At 39.4% G+C, this 17,856-nt stretch overlaps 1 protein-coding gene across 1 annotated transcript in view; it reads right to left on the minus strand.

The window, feature by feature from the left end:
- Nucleotides 1-892: 892 nt before the first annotated feature.
- Nucleotides 893-17,856, minus strand: part of gpr176 (G protein-coupled receptor 176) — a 29,142-nt gene continuing 12,178 nt past the window's right edge. The window contains exons 2-3 of the mRNA XM_012877071.3: nt 12,185-12,437; nt 893-3,237 (exon numbers count right to left, since the gene is read on the minus strand). Coding sequence (XP_012732525.2) covers nt 2,013-3,237; nt 12,185-12,437 — 1,478 coding nt within the window. The 3' untranslated portion in view covers nt 893-2,012. The remainder of the gene's footprint in view (nt 3,238-12,184; nt 12,438-17,856) is intronic.

Raw genomic sequence — 17,856 nt, forward strand, 5'->3', positions numbered from 1 at the left:
GATGCGTGGCATTCAAATCATTTTGATGAGTCTTTCATTCTCGTTTTGCATTTCTTCATTGTAGCCAAGCGTGTTCGAACCGCTTTTAGTATCAGAAAGTGAGAACAACAGCACTTTAAGTCATTCAAATCTGTATTTGCATAATTCACATCTGCAGTTTTCAGAAGAGGCAATGCACACATACATTAAAAGTTTGAACAGTAATGTGTAAAATATTTAGTGCAGAGAGGAACTATTCCAAATAGAACAGAGAGTAAAAAGTTGAAATGCTGATTCCAAATATTCAAGTGAAAACTGGGGGGAAAAATTGTTAGAAAACAAGTACCCCGAAAGTTTATGTGAACGGTCAGAGAAGTGTTCATAAACTGAGCACAATCTCACCAGGATGGCTTCCTGCAAGGCCTAAGGTCCTTATCAGAAGATAACTTTCATGAATCCATCCTTAAGTTTTAGCTCAGTCCTCATGATGATTAGATTTCTTGTTTTTAATCACAGACACCCAGTTATAAATAGCAAGCACACTACCTTGCAAAAATGTTCATACCCCTTGAACTTTTTCACGCTTTACCATGTTACAACATCAAACTTCGAAAAGTACTTTTATTGGGATTTGGTGTTCTAGAATAGGGCTGGACGGTAATTCAATAATATACACCAATCGATAGACGTTTATCGATTATAGAAAAATAATCGATATAAATAAAAAGTTCAATAGAATAAAGTTTTCACTCCTTTTGAATTCTAGCCATGTCGATTAGTATTACAGTCATTACATCCTCCCAACCAATCACAACGCAGACCCAGGAATCAAGCTCTGCCCCCTTCAAACAGTTCAGAGAGCACGTGTTATTTTTTCTTTATTAAAAACTTGGCGTTTCGGTAAAATGTTTGTTGAATAAAGGGTTGAGTTTGAATTCATTGTTTGTGTGCTCTGTATCTATGTACAGTATGTACGTCACTAACCAACAGCATAGAATAGCCAGGGCTGCGCTTTAAATACATGTTTAGAATTTGTTGATAATTATCAATATCAATCAATAAGATTTCAATTTTATCAATATGTTTTTTTTTTCTATATATCGTCCAGCCCTATTCTAGACAGCACAAATTAACTCATAGTTAAGGAAAATGAAAAAATAAAAAATTCCTGTCGTGGGTCCACGAACATCTGACAGAGCCTTGTTCCAATCCATCATCCGAAAATGGAAACAGTATGGCAGCTGAAAAGTTACTGACCCGTGGTTTTCCACTAACACTGACTGGCCCGGCAAAAAAAAGCCTTAATCAGAGAAGTAGTCAGGGGGACCGTGGTAACTCTGGAGGTATGAAAACGCTACATGTGGAAGAAAACGCGGCAATTCACCCAGAGCAGACAATCCCCTGAACAGAACCCGGTGGTGGCAGCATCATGCTGTCTGGACGCTCTTTCTCAGCAGACACAGTGAAGCTGGTCAGAGGTAATAGGAAAATGAATGGAAATAAATGCGTGTGGATTCAGTAATGTCCCTGTCAGAGCCTGAAAGACCCAATTCCAATTGACTCTATGTGGCAAAACTTGAAAGCTGCTGTTCACCTGCACTCTCCATCCAATCTGACCTGGCATGAATTATTTTTGCAAAGAAAAAATGGGTAAAACCTTCCATGGTTGTGATATGACAATATCTGAAAAAAGTTCAAGTGCAATGAGATATTTCTTCAAGGCATCCATCTTCTCAAACATTGTATAATTATAAAACTGGATCAGTCAAAGCTGTCGTAAAAGTGTCACTTTCAGTAAATCGTGATAATCATTTCATAGCAAACCAATTGTCCTCCAGTATGACGTCCGCATCGCCTCCAGGTTTAGAAACGTGGAATATCTGAGTTACCATAAAGTAATCAGGTGGGGAAAAAAACTCAAGAGTTCAAACCAACCATATAAAACCATTATTGTCAAATGCCTGCTGGCTGAGGAGGCCTCCCTGTGCTGAGATGTTTCCAGCGGTGGAGACTGAAACCGAGCAGCACTCAGTTCACGGATCCACAGCCGGAATGGTGCTGACTTTGTTGTTCCTGCTGATCCGGCGTTCGGGCCGCTGCCGGGGCAGCTTGGTCTGGATCAGCTCCTCTGGCGTGTTACCCAGTGGGGGCAGCAGCCTCTTCTTGCTGTTCCTGGTCTCAGGGAGCCACTGGGGCGGCAGCTCAAACGGCCCGAAACCGAACTGCGGGGAGTCTTCTGCTTCCGTGGGCGTAGCGGGCGCAACCTGCGACGAGGAAGTGTACGCGCACGTGTGGACGGGCGAGGCCCGGGCTGCTTTGACTGACGCCGAGGCCTCTTTGGTGATAACCAGCCCTCCCACGTGCTCTTTTGGCGTGTTCACTTCACCCTTAAGACCTTCCAGTCTCGGCCCGTCCTTCTGGTTTTCTTTGTGCTCCGAGGTGCCTCCTGCACCTTGAGAGGGAACCTCGATCCCCGGATCCTCGCCCTCTTCTTCCTCTTCAGAAGGTCTGAAAATCTGCTGCTGGCCAATGTTAAACATCTCCAAGAGCTGGCTGCCGGAGCGGCCGGCTGTGTCTAGTCCCACGGGCTCCCCGATTACCACCTCGCCGCCTATGGAGGCCAAGCCGTCGGTGCTGACAACGTTGCGCCGGCTGTACCGCCTGTGAATCCTCGACAGCAGATCCAGGCAGCTGTGGCGGGCTGAGCGGTTAACCGTGAGAAGCAGGACGGGGTTGGTGAGCAGGGAAACCTTGGGGAGCCAAAGGGCTGTGAGATAAAGCGAGACGGGCAGCTCTTTGGTGTCTGCAAACACGGTACGATACACCACCAAGGCTCCGTAGGGGGCGCTGCAGACGGAGAACGCCAGCACGGCGGCCAGCAGGGTGGCGTGCAGCTCCGCCTCTCTCTGCGACACGTAAGGGATGGAGATGCTGCTCTGCGGGGTCCGCAGGGCTGCAATGATCACCTTCTTCTTCTGGCTGGCACTGACTGCTCTGCGGATCAGGAGCATGAACAGGAAGACCAGGGCCAGGGGGAAGATGACCGTGGTGACGTTGTAGATCAAAACGAAGACCACGTGACCCAGGGACCGGGCGTGGTCATCCGAGCAGGACGAGGTGACGTAGACGTCGGTGACGTTTGTCACGGCAAAGACGGGCAGGCTGGCCACGACGGCATGGACCCAGATGTAGATGACCAAGTCTCGAGATCTGGCGTCGGAGATCTTCCTCTCTAATGGGTACAGCACTGAGTAGTACCTGCAGACACAAAGACACACATGAGAGAAACTGTGACCTCTCCCACCAGCAGAGAAGCACGGGTATTAGGGCTGAACGATTTTGGAAAATTATCTAATTGCGATTTTTTTTCTTAATATTGCGATTTAATGGGATTTTTTTTTTCTTAATATTGCGATTTAATGCGTTTTTTTTTCCAGTTTATTTATCATGTGTTTTAAAATAGATACAAAAAACAAATCAATTTGTTTCCTCGCCATGTGGATTAGTTGCTAAAAGACCCGCAGCATCTAAACTCTGAGCAGGAATGATTGCGTTCTGCCTACAATATATTTCAATCAAAATTGCAATTTTGACTTTTCTCCGCATTAACCACAAGCAACAAAAATGGCCTCTAAATAAAGATGTTTGTAAACAAGGACTATTTTAAATATGAACTTTTAATGTGTCTATTGATCAGAATATTATTCAAGAGAACAGCTTTTAATTTAATTGGACATCAATCCCTGTTGAACATGAAGTCCAACCAACAAGCAAGTCTATGTATTAAACTGATTGACCAGAACTTAATGCTTTGTATGATTATACAAACTCTAAAACAAGTAATAAAATTAGATTATCTCACTGCTGCAACTGTCTTCCCTTCCATGTGGAGGCAAACCCACTTTAAACATTTTACTGACACCTAATGAACGTGTCTGATTCCCTAATTGTTACATAGCCAAAAATTGCAGACCTCTGCGATTTGGAAATTGTGTTTTTTTTAAATCAAGATTATATTGAAAATGCAATTAATTGTTCAGCCCTAAACGGGTATATAAAAAAAAAAACTGGAGGCAGTTTGGGGATCCTGGTGTTGCTCAAGTTGCGTTCTGCTGTGAAAAAAAATGGCCTTTTCGTGGAGCTCAGTGCCGTCTGAACGCAGTCACGCTTAAAACAGCTTATGAAAATCTCTCCTAAGAGGATTTATGTGGAAATACAGAGATAAGCAGAGTGGAATTTATAAGAGTGAGCGTGTCTAAAATGCCCACATCAATAACAGAAAAGGCTCAGAAACAAGGTGCATTCTGTTAATGTGAAGTTAGTTAAGCTGAGCTTCCAGTGGTTTTACAGGAAAGATAAAACAGGCGCAACACTAATGAATCCATTCTATTGCCTGCAAATACAGAAAAAAACTCCCTCTAATACAGCAACAACATTTATGTTGTTGCTGTATTAGAGGGAGTTAATTTGCCACGGCTAATTTATAGGGGAAGGCTAACAGGACTCTGAAGGACATATGCTGTATTTTTCTCTTTTTTTGAAATCATACAAAAATGTTTTTTTTTCAAGGGGCTTGTATCTCTAATTAAACTTTCATTGTTTTCTGCATAAATGGTTCCTAGAACAAGCCCCTCCTTCGGTCATCCCCTAACCAATCGGCATTCCCACAACCTAATTCTGCCACCACCATATTTGGTAGATGACACAGATTTATTAGGTTTTTAAGGTTAATTTCGAGGCAGGGTCTTCTCTGTCCGTCTAATTTTGTGGGCTTTGTTGAATTCTACCAATTCTGAAGGGAAAACAAGTTGAATATCCAGACTTTAATGCTGAAAGTTTATTGATGTCTAAGAAAATGTGGCCACCTTCCTAAATGGCATTTATTCAAATTTTAGTAGGCTTTTATATTAATATTTGAGCCTGTATGCATAATTTTGATGGTGTGTGACTTTGACAAAAAAGAAAAAAAAGCACACAATAAATTTAAACTTCTGCACACAGTTCTTTTTCTTTAACTCACGCAACATTTTCCAATACTCATCCCACTCTGGAAATATAATAGTTTAAATTGCATCATGTAAAGCCCAGAAATAACAATGACTTTCATGCCTAATAGTGGCGTTTGTGTATGCAGACATTTATGTCATCAGGATGTGTGTTCAATCCACATCTTCTGCCATCGTTACATTAAATTAATAAAGACTTCCCCTCACTCCTTTCTCCTCAAACGTTCACGAGCAGAAAAAAAAAGCCTCAAAGATGTTATTAGTTATTTTCCTGCATCCCATCAATGAGTAAATGAGCCAGTAACAGTGCTGCAGCTTGTCTGTGTCCCTCCAGCCTTGATTACCCTTATAAAGAATAAATAATTAAGTGTTTTGATATGATTCTGACTGCAGTTACTGTGGAGCCAACACAATCTTTAAAGGTGTAAAATCAGAGCTGACCGCAACCCCAACACAAAAAAATAAGCACAAGTAACAATAATTCAGTTTAACAGCAAATTAAGGTAATTAGTAAAGTTTAATTTTTTGTGGGGCAAGGATTCTTTATATCCTGATCAGACAGGTTTTTTTTTCTGAATAAAGTTTCAAAAGTGATTTTGTTAGGAAATAGTTTTGTTCCTGAACAGCTACTATGGAAATGGCTTCCCTTCCTGCTTTGTCACACAGTTCAATGATCAATAAGGTGACATGACTAACCTTTGTAGGGTTTGGCACTTTCATTGTTTCATAAAAGTTTGGTAGTGTTTCAGCTTCATCAGAAATTCACCAATCAGCAATGGGAATAACATACACCCACATTGATGTGGTTATTATGAAAGGGTTTATCTCATCACTATGCACAGATTTCAGTGTTTTGTGTATTTTAAAACTTGGAACAGAATTTTGACACGTGCTGTACAAATATTGCACTGGTGTTAAAGGAGAAGCTAAAAATATGACCCAGGTACGTAAATAGCAAAACACTTGCCTCAGGCTGCCAACGGGAGGCAACGTAGTGGGAGGAAGATAGTGTAGCAGCAAAATTTATTTATGTGATCAAAAAAAAAAGATGGACAATTATAGCCAGAGTAATATTTATATAGATTATATACTGTTTCCTTTCAAGAGAACCTTAATAATGTCATCTGGACACACGAGAAGGTGTAGCTGTACTGGTATAAACCACAACAACAGGAAGATTAAGCTTGCTGAGCAGCCGACGCCTGGATGACCAAGGTTAGTCTCTTATGTCTTTTCTAGGAAGTTTCATTATTATGTGAGACTTGAAAAGTGCTGTAGGTACGTAGCAGGGAAATTCCTTTGCTGTTTTTGTGTTTCGAGACCTGATTTTATATTTTACCTGATTGTTTTTATAGTCGGAACCTAATGTAAAAAAAAAAAAAAAAACATAACTGAGTCTCGTAGCATGCGTATTCACAGCTTTCTCCTTAACTCTTTCCTTAATCACTTCCAATCTAAAGGAATATTTTACAAATGATCATCGTTGCTGGTTGTTTCATTATAATTAGGCTTAAAGAAGCAGTTGTGCACAAATTTACTGGATAAAAGCCAATAATGTGGCTCAGTGTACCTTCTAACTTAATGTTGGATCCTGTGGTTGTGATCTCAGCGTGTTTATCTATTTAACACAGATGTGTGGCTCATCTTTGATCTCAAACTGCAATCGGCACTGGAAGGTCAAGGTAACTTTATTCCTACCAGAAGGTAGATTTGGTTGCAGGTAAAAGGAGTGGGCTGCATACACACACTACACACAAACAACATTGACGGAAGACAATGACATAACAGTAAGAATAACAGCTAGTGCTCCAGGCATATAGATATATAGACAAAAAGTACACAATAGTACTATCAAAACGCAAAGTAAAAACCACCACATCATGAAAAAGAAAAAAAAAAATCTGGATCAATAAATAATTCACCATGTAGTGGGTGGGCTCCATCTTCTAGGATGGGCCCAACTAGCCTCTGTAGCTGCCTAGTGTAAAGGATTTCTAGGTTCAGCTTCAAATAACCTTCTGGACCACCTCACAATCTGATACAGTGAGTTTTTATTGTTTAGGGGTCGGTTACTGAACCAGGACACCAGGCTAAAAGAAAATTATAGATTCAATGAAGCATCTGTAAAACAAGTGAAGCAGGACGTGATTGCATCCTGCATGTTTACACCATTCTTAAGTGTTCTCGCAAAACTCTGCGCACATTCTAGCAAATAAAAATAAAAAATAAGCAAACAAAACATATTTTTTTGTGGAAGCAAAACATTAAATATGATCACAATCTATCCAAACATCAAGCAGCACAAAAAACCTACATTTTCTCCTTCAACATAGTTTTGTATTTCTTGTTAGGCTGTGTGTTTTCATCCACTTATGCCTACTTATCTTTGTTCAAACTCATCACATTTTTTTTCTTTTATATATGTGATGTTGTGAAAGAAATTGCTGGGAGAAAACCTTTAATTTGGACCAAGTATCAAAAAGCGAACGTGTTTGCAAGCTCGAAATTATTGTCATCACAGAGTCATCCCGACTCTCGGATGCATTCTTCAATCACTTTGAATCAAGCAGTTTTTGTTTTTTTTGCACTGTGTCACGTTTGGACTTAATAATTGCTCTACGAATCACTATTTTCTTAACTGAACAAACCCCAAAAACTATTAACCAAGTCTGACAACAAAACGGACAAATTTGATTCCATTTCTCATATGAAAAAAGAAACACGATTTATTTTTTAAGAACAATACGTGTGGTTTCATGTGGGCAGCAGCTTCTATCTTTGACTGCTTTCGGTTGCAGCACGCAAAGCTGCAGGGAGGCAGGGACACATGCTCCATCGATCCCGATCTCCACCTCCTCTTATCAACACAGGGTGTAGATGGAAGCTAAAAAAAAACACCTGAAAAACATCCGTTATTGATTTTAGCTCTTATTTGAGGCCCTATTATAATGTGCGGCCCACCTCCTCCAAGTGTTCACAGAAAGAGAATCAATTTGGCGGCGGCAGGAGAAATGCATTGATGAACTGATCAGAGAATGGATTTCAAGGATCCCCTTCGCTGAAGAGCTCAAACCAAATTCAGTGAAGTGAGCAGGAGGTGCTCTTCATTTTTTTTTTTCCCCAACTATGCTTTGACATTTAGGTTTTAGTGGCTTTAAACAAAACATTCCACTGTGGAGAAAATATTTTGTTTCTGCGCTTTTTAAAAAGTATTTTAATTTCAAGAGAAAACCCAATTTACTTTAATTTTCCTGTGTTCTATCAATGTGTAAATGAGCCAGTAACAGTGCTGCAGCTTGTCTGTATCCCTCCAGTCTTAATTACCCTTATAAAGCATAAATAATTAAATGTTTTGATATGATTCTGACTGCAGTTACTGTGGAGCCAACACAATCTTTAAAGATGTAAAATCGGAGCTGACCGAAACCCCAACACAAATAATAAGCACAACTAATAATAATTCAGTTTAACAGCAAATTTAGGTAATTAGTAAAGTTTTATTTTTTGTGGTGAAAGGATTCTTTATATCCTGATTTGATTTACTGTGAATAGTAGTGCTATAATGAAGTATTTCCTCCCCTAAGAGATTTATCTTGTCTTTGCTGTTATTTGTCACATTTGAATGTTTTGGATCATCAAATCAATTTTAATATCACAGACAATTAAATTCAACTCAATTCAATTTTATTTATATAGCGCCAATTCATGAAACCTGTCATCTCGAGGCACTTTACAAAGTCATAATCAATCATATTATACAGATTGGTCAAAAATTTCCCATATAAGGGAACCGGCTGATTGCTTCAAAGTCCCGACAAGCAGCATTCACTCCTGAAAGAGCGTAAAGCTACAGGGAGAGTCGTCTGCATTGTCCATGGCTTTGCAGCAATCCCTCATACTGAGCAAGCGTGAAGCGACAGTGGAAAGAAAAACCACCCATTAGCGGGAAGAAAAAACCTCCAGCAGAACCAGGCTCAGTGTGAACGGTCATCTGCCTCGACCGACTGGGGGTTAGAGAAGACAACCCGTGTAAATACAAAAACCAGCTTTGAAATTACGATAAAAGAAAAAGTGCTATCCAAAGACAACCTATGTGAAAATATTTACTAAGATTAACCACCTTCTATAGAGACCTGAGTCTAATATCACTACACTGCAAAAAGGGAACTCAAAGCAAGTAAAACTTTCTTGAAATTAGTACGGTATATTTTTCCTTCATTTGAGCAGCTAAATAAGACTATTTGCCAATGGAATGAATATTTTCAACCATTAAGATAATTTGATATACTGCACCTGAAATATTGAGATGAATTGTTCTTATTTTAAGTGCAAACATCTTATTCCATTGGCAAATAGTCTTATTTAGCTGCTCAAATCAAGGAAAAATACACAAATTTCAAGAACATTTTACTTACTTTGAGTTCCCTTTTTGCATTGTAGCGAGGTTACTGACAGAGCTGTAGAAATCAAGAAATCCCTCAGGTAGTGTGAGGATCCCCAGGGGTTTGATTAGTTCTTGTGGCTCCATGGGGATCCTGCAGCCTATTTATGTTTGGCATTTTAATATTGCTCAGTGATTTCACACTCGGCTGCTGTTAGTCAGTTTTCTCTTCTTTTTTTCTTTAGTAGTTTATTCTTATATCAGTTAGATTAGGTTCCGGTATTAGTCAGCTTCAGTTGATTATAATTGTAGTAGTACTGTCAGCTCTTTATTTTCTACCTGCCCTACCTTGGTTTAGTCATTCCCTCATGCCTGGCCATTCATCTTGTTTCCCTGTTAGATTCAGCTCTCCTCCTACCCTTACCAGTTCACTGCCCTCCCTCTCCTTCTGCCTTTACTCCTCTCACCTGCCGTTCCTTCTGTCTCCTCCCCTATATAGTTTTCCAGTTGAGTCACACCCATTGTCAGGTCCTCCGCCATACTACCCTGTCCTGGTCTCATCCTTGCCGTATTCCTGGTTCCTGTCATCCCTGCCATTTTGTAAGCCTTCCATTTTCGTTATTTTTAAAAAAGCTTCGACTACTCAATATGCGGCTCCCGGATGTTTGCCTGCATTTCGTTCCACCAAGACAATACCTGACAAGTAGATCCTGTCTGACAACAGGAAGTAGGCTAAAAGATCTCAGAAAGCAACTGATCCGGCCCCCAAAGTAATTAACCCACATCTGTTCATTTATGCCATTTCTAAGGATTCTAGCAAATCAAAGGGATTACCGTCGCCCAAACATGTAGTAGGAGTGGCCAGCCTTTTAAAATCTGTCCAAAAATCTATTCAATTCAATTCAATTTTATTTATATAGCGCCAATTCATGAAACATGTCATCTCGAGGCACTCAAATTTAATCATATTATACAGATTGGTCAAAAATGTTCTATATAAGGGAACCAGTTGATTGCTTCAAAGTCCCGACAAGCAGCATTCAAAAGTTAAAAGATGAAATGACAACAGTCATTTCAATGCAATGCAAGACTGGAGAACAGTAGAACTCAGTAGAGTGAGAAAATAGGCCCTGATGTCCTCCAGTAGCCTAAGCCTATAGCAGCATAACTATAGAGATAGCTCAGGGTAACATAAACCACTCTAACTATAAGCTTTGTCAAAAAGGAAAGTTTTAAGATTAGTCTTAAAAGTAGACGGGGTGTCTGCCACACAGACCAAAACTGGGAGTTGGTTCCACAGGAGAGGAACCTGATAGCTAAAGGATGACTAATCCAGGGCACAAAAGTCACCCAGAACAACATTTATCCCTACAGCGCCTTCTGTCTCAGTTATGGTCAGTGTTCATGGTTGAACAATAAAAACGAGACAGGGCAAAATGGCATCAAAGGGAGTGTTACAAAAGTCACTGAGGACCAAAAGAAAACAAAGACCTGTCAAACATTTGATAAAAGGGTTCAAGACCAAACAGTATTTCAGAAAAAGCATCATATTAACAGTCAAGCATGGTGGTAGGAGTGTGAGCGTATGAGGCTGCGTTGCTTCCTCAAGACCTGGATAACAAAATAATAAATGATATAATCATAACAGAGTTTGTTCTCTACCAGAAGATCCTGAGGGATCATTTCCAGACATCAGTTCAATACATTAGGCTCAAAGGCACTTTGTGCAGCAGGACAATGATTTGTCGTACACCAGCACGATGACCTCTGAATGGATCACAGAGAAAAGCGAAATGAAGGCTTTGGAGTGTCTGAACTTAAAAAGATTGTTCATACTCAAAAATCCTCCATTGTGGCTGAATTAAAGCCGTTCTGCATAGAAGAGTGGGTCAAACTTCCTCCACAGTGATTCATCGCCGGCCATCACAAACACCTCACTGCAAAAACTGATCTAAAGTAAAATGTTCTTAAAATTTGTGTATATATCCTTGATTTGTGCAGGTAAATAAGATTATCTGCCAATGGAATGAGTATTTTGACCCCTAAAATAAGATAATTAGACATACTGCACTTGAAATAAGATGATTGAGATGAATTGTTCCTATTTTAAGTGCAATGATGGTGGTGGTTACAACCCGCTAGGTCTATGGTAAGGTAATGTGAGTTTATTTATATAGCACTTTTGCAGTAACAACACATTCAAAGTGCTGTACATGCACACAAAAAATTACAGACACATAGGAAAGGAAGGAATAAACTAAATAAATCCATGACTAGAATTCTTTCAAACATCAACAAGCATACAGTTTACGGAGCTACTTCTTTTGACATAGGGGCAAATTGGGTTAGTTTTTTTTCTCCCATTAATAAATTAAATAATCACTTGAAAAATACATTTTGTATTTACTATATCTCAAATTAAAATGTGTAAAGTAACTCAACCAATCTGCACAGTGGCAAGTCCTACACTGCAAAAACGGAACTAAAAATAAGTAAAATTTTCTTAAAATCAGTGTATCTGTCCTTGATTTGAGCAGGTAAATAAGATTATCTGCCAATGGAATAAGTTGTTTGCACTTAAAATAGGAACAACTCATCTCCATCATCTTATTTCAAGTGCAGTTTGTCTAATTATCTTATTTTAGGGGTCAAAATACTCACTCCATTGGCAGATAATATTATTACTATACCCGCTCAAATCAAGGACAGATACACTGATTTTAAGAAAATTTTACTTATTTTTAGTTCCGTTTTTGCAGTGTATAATCACAGCACTGTACAGCCATTCAAACAAAAGCTTTTTTTTATTTTCACGTACCTGTCGAGTGCGATGGCGCTGAAGCTGAGCACAGTGACGGAGCAGAAGAGCTTGTGCAGGAACTTGACGACCTTGCAGAGCAGCAGCGTGTGAAGCCACAGGCAGCAGCGTGGACTGGCTCCCAGCGCCACGTCGAAGGGGACGCACACCAGGCCGGCGCAGATGCCCGAGCATGCCAGGTTCTTGATGAATCGGTTGGTCACTGATTTAAAGACACTTGTGCAGCAGGTGCACCACAGCACGGTTGCATTTCCTGTGGAAGTGAGACGAGGAGTTAATAAAAAAAGATCCGACTTTATGTTTTTGCCCGAGGTGGTTTATTGAGCTGATTCACTGCCAAAAGTGGCTTTTGATGTGAAAATATAGCAGCTTAGCTCAGGGATTAGATGCTTCCATAGAGCAGAGTATAAAACAATCAAACAATGCCATGAGTCAGTACTCTTGGCTTTTTTTTGCAGCGTGTAAATATGTTGCACATACTAATTTTGCCTATAGTAAAACACTTAATCTGCAAGATTTCACAAGGTTTAAGCAGACAGAGAGAGGGACGGCCATTCCTCTTTGCACAATCTCTCTAAAACTGGTCGTCATGCTGGGTTCTTTGTTTTGCTCTCTAACAGATTTTGTACAGTACTGTGCAGTTGCCATAGAAGAAGGTCAATCTACATGGCAAACAATTTTTGCACTGGTTTGGCCATAAATGTTTCTGATAACTGTCCTCTTGAAGACCCAATGACAACTCTATTCCCTCATTTCTTTTTTTATTTTCTGTTATTTTCAGGAATTTATGATGTGAATAACTCTAACAAGTCTTCAGAGCCTTCGGATCAATAACCTCCTTAAAGAAGTTCAGTATCAACAAGGCTGCAGGTCCAGACATAATCATGTGCTGACCAACTTGCGGGGGGTTTTCTGGACATCTTCTACGATCTTTGCCTGCCTGAAATTCTTTATCCTTGTGCCTGTTCCCAATAAAAACAGGCATCACCTGCCTCAATTACTACCAGCCTGTGGCTCTGGCCCCTGTCATCATGAAGCGCTTAAGGAGGATCCTCCTTAAATACACCAATGATGCCATCCCTGTCGGCCTGCAGTTCGCCTACAGCACGTGTGTCAAACTCAAGGCCCGCGGGCAGAATTCGGCCCGTCAAGTCAATTTATCCGGCCCTCAAGAGCAAATAAAGGCACATCATGTCATAAAGTAGAGGCATATATCATTTTAAGTTGTGTAAAGTGGCTAAAACTGTGCCTCGTGTAGCAAATGTTTTTTTTTTTTAACTGTGTCGTAACAGCATGCTGCCATTAGATTTCCCACAACACATTAAAACAACTCAGAAATGTTAAAAAAGAGGAAAAGAGATGCAGAATGATGAGAGTTTGAAGTGTAACTCATCCCGATATCAACTGTCTTTGCGGATAAACTGTATAAACCTGACCCAAGGGTGCTACTTTTATGTTACTGTCCATTTTATTATGTTTCTATGTGAAACATCGTCCACTGTATTTAATAGCAGACATCAGGTGTTTTTCCACATGTTCATCCTTTGCTCCAGATAAGACCCACCAGGATTGTTTGTTGTCAGATTTTCTTGGTCTCAACCAGCTGAAGAAAAAGCATTTAGATGTGTGATGTAAGGACGCAAAGGGCTTTGTTTTCCGGCTTGTCACTCGACACAATTGTGCAAATTGTGTCTAGTGATGTTTTTGGAGCCTTGGGTGACCTAAGATGCCACTGATAATTCTCCAACACTAATGTGTGAAAATCTTTCAATTGTCTTGACCATCAGCCTCATTCTGTAAGCTGCCAAGATACAGGTGGGTCCACGGTGAAAATACAGGTGCCCTCCTGATGCTTTGTGTGGCTTCAGATAATGATCCTAAACCAGTTTGAGCATAGTCGACAGGCTGGGGTTTAGCTATGACTGGCTCTGTGGTTCTTGACAAAAATTCTAAATAGATTTTTAAGAGCATGGAGTAAAAACTATGAAAACAAGTTTTTATTTAAGGTCAAAGACATGCAAGGGAGGAATTGCTTCGGGTTCTGCAATTTTTACAACCTAAAGAGCCATTTTCGACCTTAGTCCAGCTACATAAAACTATAAAAACTGGGTCAGGGAAGAGAAATGGGTAGGTAGGTAGCAGGTAACTAGAGGAGCTAATCAAAGAGGATGAGTTGCAGCTGAAGGAGAGAGAACTTAGAGCAATCAGCGGAGATGTGAAGCAGCTGGGAATGTCAGGGTGCCGGAAGAGCAAAGAAACAGGAAGAAACACTTAGGGAAGTATCTCACAGACAAATAATCTAAAAGCACAAACAGAAAAAATTATCTAACAAAGATAATCTCAAAGAATGAATGATTAGGCCACAACATACCAATAATAATTTACAAAGAACTAATTAAGGCAAGGCCTCAACATAAAATTATCAAAATAAAGACAGATATAAATCCGAACATAAACGCCAGTGGAGCATGGTAATAATAAAGGTTCTAAGAATACTCTTTATGAAAAAAACTGATACAGATACACTAAATGTACACCAGATCCACTGAACTGTATGTGTCTCATTCCAGTGATTCCAAGGACAAGTTTGTATTGGTTACATTTTTTTTCTGATATTTTGAGACTTTGTGAAAAACCTTCAATACAGAATCCAAAACTGAAGCGTGTGGGAAATCCTCCGAAACAAAAGAAAACAGTAGAATCTATGAGTAATGCAGCACAAATAGCTAACGATATAGAAAACTCCTCATTAAAGAACCTCCCTTAAAATGATTGTCTCCTGGATGTGGCTATATGTATAGGCAAATGCACAACACTCTAATACTTCAAGAATGTCTGAATAAAGACAGCTTTTAAAAGGTTAATATAATTAATTCAGAATCAAAGATGTTTTTTTGTGATCCATCAACAATCTCTAGGTAATTATTTTTCAGTTCTGCACAAAGATTTTGTTAACAACGTGAAGATATGAAGCTTAAATCTATTGAGAACACCCGACTGAGCTAAAACTGTAGCGTTTTTATGGTAAAGTCCTAATTCAGAGGTTGACCATTACGTTGAAAAGTTAATTAGTTACCTCATGTAAACTTACTGATATAAAGCCCAACAGCTTCTGACGTGGCAACAGAAAGTTTTTTCTCTGCTCTCACAGTTAGAAACAGACCAACATGCTCCACGATGAAAAAAGATTTCCTTTAAGTTGTTTCTATCCTGTCATCAGCAGACCCATTTTTTAAAAAATATATAAACTGAGCCACGCAATCATTGCTTATACTGAACCTGAATTTAAAATGTTACCTGAGATCTTCCACATGCAGAGCACAGCAAGGCGATAACACAGATCCCGGCATGGTTCATTAGTGTATTATAAGGGTAACACATGGTATTACTTTGCAGTTATGAGGCAAATAAAGAACAACCATAAGAAATGAAAGGTAGACTGCGGCTCCGCTCAAAAACCTTACACCAATTTCTATTTTAGAGTCCTGAATGGAGAACTCGATGCAAATAAATATGAGAGGGCCCCTCATAAATTAAGGCCTCTTCTTAAACTGGAGCCCTTTGAACACTTTTTTGTGTAATTATTTATTATGTATACTTGTGTGCATCTGAACAGATATGGAAATCTGTGTAGGTTCTTGCTTAAATACATGTATCGATTCTTTTGGGGGAATTTCTGGATCAGGAGTATCGAAATCAAAAGGGAAACTGGTAGGTTACTATTTACGTTTTGGGCAACAAAATGAAGAATAAATGAGTTTGACTTCTTCATACCCCTTTTCAGACACTTTCCACTAATCAAGGTCCCATCTAAACTTTCAGGTCATATACGGATATGTGAGGTGGTGTTTGTGCTTGTACCGATGCATATGCATGTGTTGATTGTGATCACTTTTTGTTGGAGGGTTTGTCTGTCTGAAATAAATTCATTCATTGATTCATTCAATCAGTGTTTGACATCTGGGGAATTTATCAACGCTTCTCCCCACAGGCCATTTTTGAAATGATTTTAAATCAGTGGATATTATTAAAATTAAATGCATCACAGCTTTAACTGCAAAATGTCTGTTTTTTCGCCCGTAGGATTCTTGTTTTATGTTATTTCCTATAAAGATTTATTGCTCTATTTGTATGTATGATTCCTAAATGCATATAGTCTTTAGTTTGTTGATGTTTACTTTGTTAATTTTGCTCTCCCTGTCACGATCCCCAGGGGTTTGATTACTTTGGTTTAGGGTTCTGGTGATCGTGCAGTTCTGTTTGTGTTTTCTCACTTTAGTATTATCTGTAGTTTCTTGTTCCTGTCATTAGTTTTCTGCTCATTATGATTTAGTGTATCCTTGTTTTTTTTGTTTTTTTTTCCTGCCTGTCTTTGGTTTACCCATGTTTTTTCTAAGGTTCTGTTTTCCTTCTGTCCAAGCCATGTCATTGCCCTCTCTCTCCCTCCGCCTAATTAGCCCATGTTCTTCACCTGTGTTAATTGGATTACCTGCATTTCCCTTTGTTCTCCCACCTATTTATTCAGCCAGCCCCACCTTCACTCTCTGTCAGGTCCCCCGTTATGCTAACCCTGTTCTGGTCTCAACCTAGTCGCGTTCCTGATTTCCTGTTTTACCTGCTTGCCTGTAAGTCACCACGTATTTCGATAAATCCTTATTTATCATTGCGTCATGCGGCTCCCACTCTCTTGCCTGCACTTCTGAATCTGACATTCCCATTCTTGCGTTGCCAGAGCGTCGCTTCTATTTATTGACACCCCTGGTAAAGAGATATACAAAAGTCTTAAAACGTATTATGATTATGCAGACATAAAACAAGATTATGTAGTTTACAGGTGATTTTATTTTACCTTCAGTATAACCCGACTTCCTGTGTATGAAGGCTAGATAAATGTGTCCTTGTACAACCTTGCTTGCCACTATTTCACATAGAGGGTGCACCATATGAGGGAAAGATGACTTTGGCGCTACTGTTGTTGCATATTGTGATATAAATTGCGATTAACCCATGTTTTCTCATGAGTCTCTATCCATCATCATAATGTCTGCACTAATCTCCCTGGGCTTTAATATCTTGATAAGCAAGGTCTATTTCAGGTGAGGATATAAAAGACAATGCATGCTCATCCAACACACTAAATGCAGCATATTATTGGCAAGCAGAGTTTTATTATTTTAGCCAACCAGGCATTGCGCCCAAGCAGCAGTTTGCAAATTTGATTCAACATCTTGTGCAGCTTTAGTTTAAGTTGTTTTAAACGTTTTAATTATTGTTCCAATATGCACAGGTTGGGGCCCCTTGCTTTTTTTCTTGAAGGCATTTCCTGCCTTACTTTAACCACATGTTTTCTGCTCTTTCCCTTTTTGAAGACCAACAAAGAGGATTTGGTCTCTTTGTCACATAATATGTATACCTTAGAAAAAGGAAGCCCACAATTACCACTTACAAGTTCCTGAAAGCTGTGATCGATGTCAAGTTCAAGTATATTTTTTCTTAAATTGTTGCTCAAGTTGCATTTATTTTATAGAAATTGGTATAAGAGCAAATAACAGCGGTATCACGATTTTTTGTAAATCCCTTATTAATGAATATATTCACAAATGCCCTCAAATTAAAGCTTGGTTTGTTCAATCTTTTAGAGTTTGGTAGAGCAGGAAAATATGCATTTATTT

This window comes from Fundulus heteroclitus, chromosome 15 (assembly GCF_011125445.2).
Source record: "Fundulus heteroclitus isolate FHET01 chromosome 15, MU-UCD_Fhet_4.1, whole genome shotgun sequence".
Lineage (NCBI taxonomy): Eukaryota > Metazoa > Chordata > Actinopteri > Cyprinodontiformes > Fundulidae > Fundulus > Fundulus heteroclitus.